The sequence below is a fragment of the Macadamia integrifolia genome, unplaced genomic scaffold, assembly GCF_013358625.1.
Source record: "Macadamia integrifolia cultivar HAES 741 unplaced genomic scaffold, SCU_Mint_v3 scaffold1046, whole genome shotgun sequence".
Lineage (NCBI taxonomy): Eukaryota > Viridiplantae > Streptophyta > Magnoliopsida > Proteales > Proteaceae > Macadamia > Macadamia integrifolia.
This window is the reverse complement of record NW_024868064.1, coordinates 1-917: the sequence shown is the minus strand read 5'-3', so window position 1 is coordinate 917 and position 917 is coordinate 1. Positions and strand designations below refer to the sequence as shown.

Sequence of the window (917 nt, the reverse complement as noted above, 5' to 3'; positions counted from 1 at the left end):
TAAAAAATAAAATAAAATAAAATAAAAAGAAAAAGAAAAAAAGGAGCCACAATTGATTGTGTTATGTGATGAGCTCATGGCATATAAAATTTTCTAAAGAAAGAAATGGAAAATAAATGAAAGGTTTTTATGACACATTGGGACTCTTTGAGATGCAGTAAAAGTTTTGTTCAAACATCCCAAGCTTGATCTTCAATGGCTAATATGTCTTTAATGGCTAGGCTCTTGTACCCCATGCAGAAATTCACTAGTCTTTTGTTACTCTTCCAAATTCTTAATTTTATCTTTGAAACTTAGAGCTCATTATTATTTGATTTTTGCAGGGGATTTGGATGGGAATGTTACTTGGGACACTTGTTCAAACTATTGTACTTGTTTTCATCACCTGGAGAACTGACTGGGATAAGCAGGTATATAGTTACTGAATAGAAACTCTTAGTGGAGCACCACATAGTTGTCACGGCGCCAAGGCAAACCAAGGCGGTGGAGGGTTGTCTAAGCGCTTAGGCGAGAAGGTGCCCGCCTTAAGGCGAACTAGGCGAACAAGTGTTATTTTTTATTTTTTCTATTTTCTAACATTATTTAGTAAGTTATATATACCTTGTATCATAAAATATCAAGATTAAGCCACATCAAGTCATTAAAAATCAACATTTAGCCACATCAAATCATAAAAAATTAACATTAAGTCATATTAAGTTATAAAAAATCAACATTTAGAGAAATGCTCTTATTCTATAATAAGTTTGACTGGTCAAATGATTTTATTTTTACATGAGACTTTTTGTATTAGTTATAATATAAAACCAGCTTTCTAAAAAGTCTAAGATTACTTAAATCTGAGTTGCAATGACAAAGTTATGCTTCAGTCAAACTTATTTTTAAGTGTGCGAATACTGTTAAAATCGCCTGAATGA

General features: G+C 31.6%; 1 protein-coding gene across 1 annotated transcript in view; it reads left to right on the top strand.

Moving 5' to 3' along the window:
* The window catches only part of LOC122062474 (protein DETOXIFICATION 21-like), a gene marked incomplete at its 3' end in the record, with an annotated part of 66,672 nt that extends 66,262 nt beyond the window's left edge, over window positions 1-410 (top strand). The window contains 1 exon segment of the mRNA XM_042626123.1: window positions 324-410. Within this exon segment, the coding sequence (XP_042482057.1) occupies window positions 324-410 (87 nt within the window).
* Window positions 411-917: the final 507 nt, after the last annotated feature.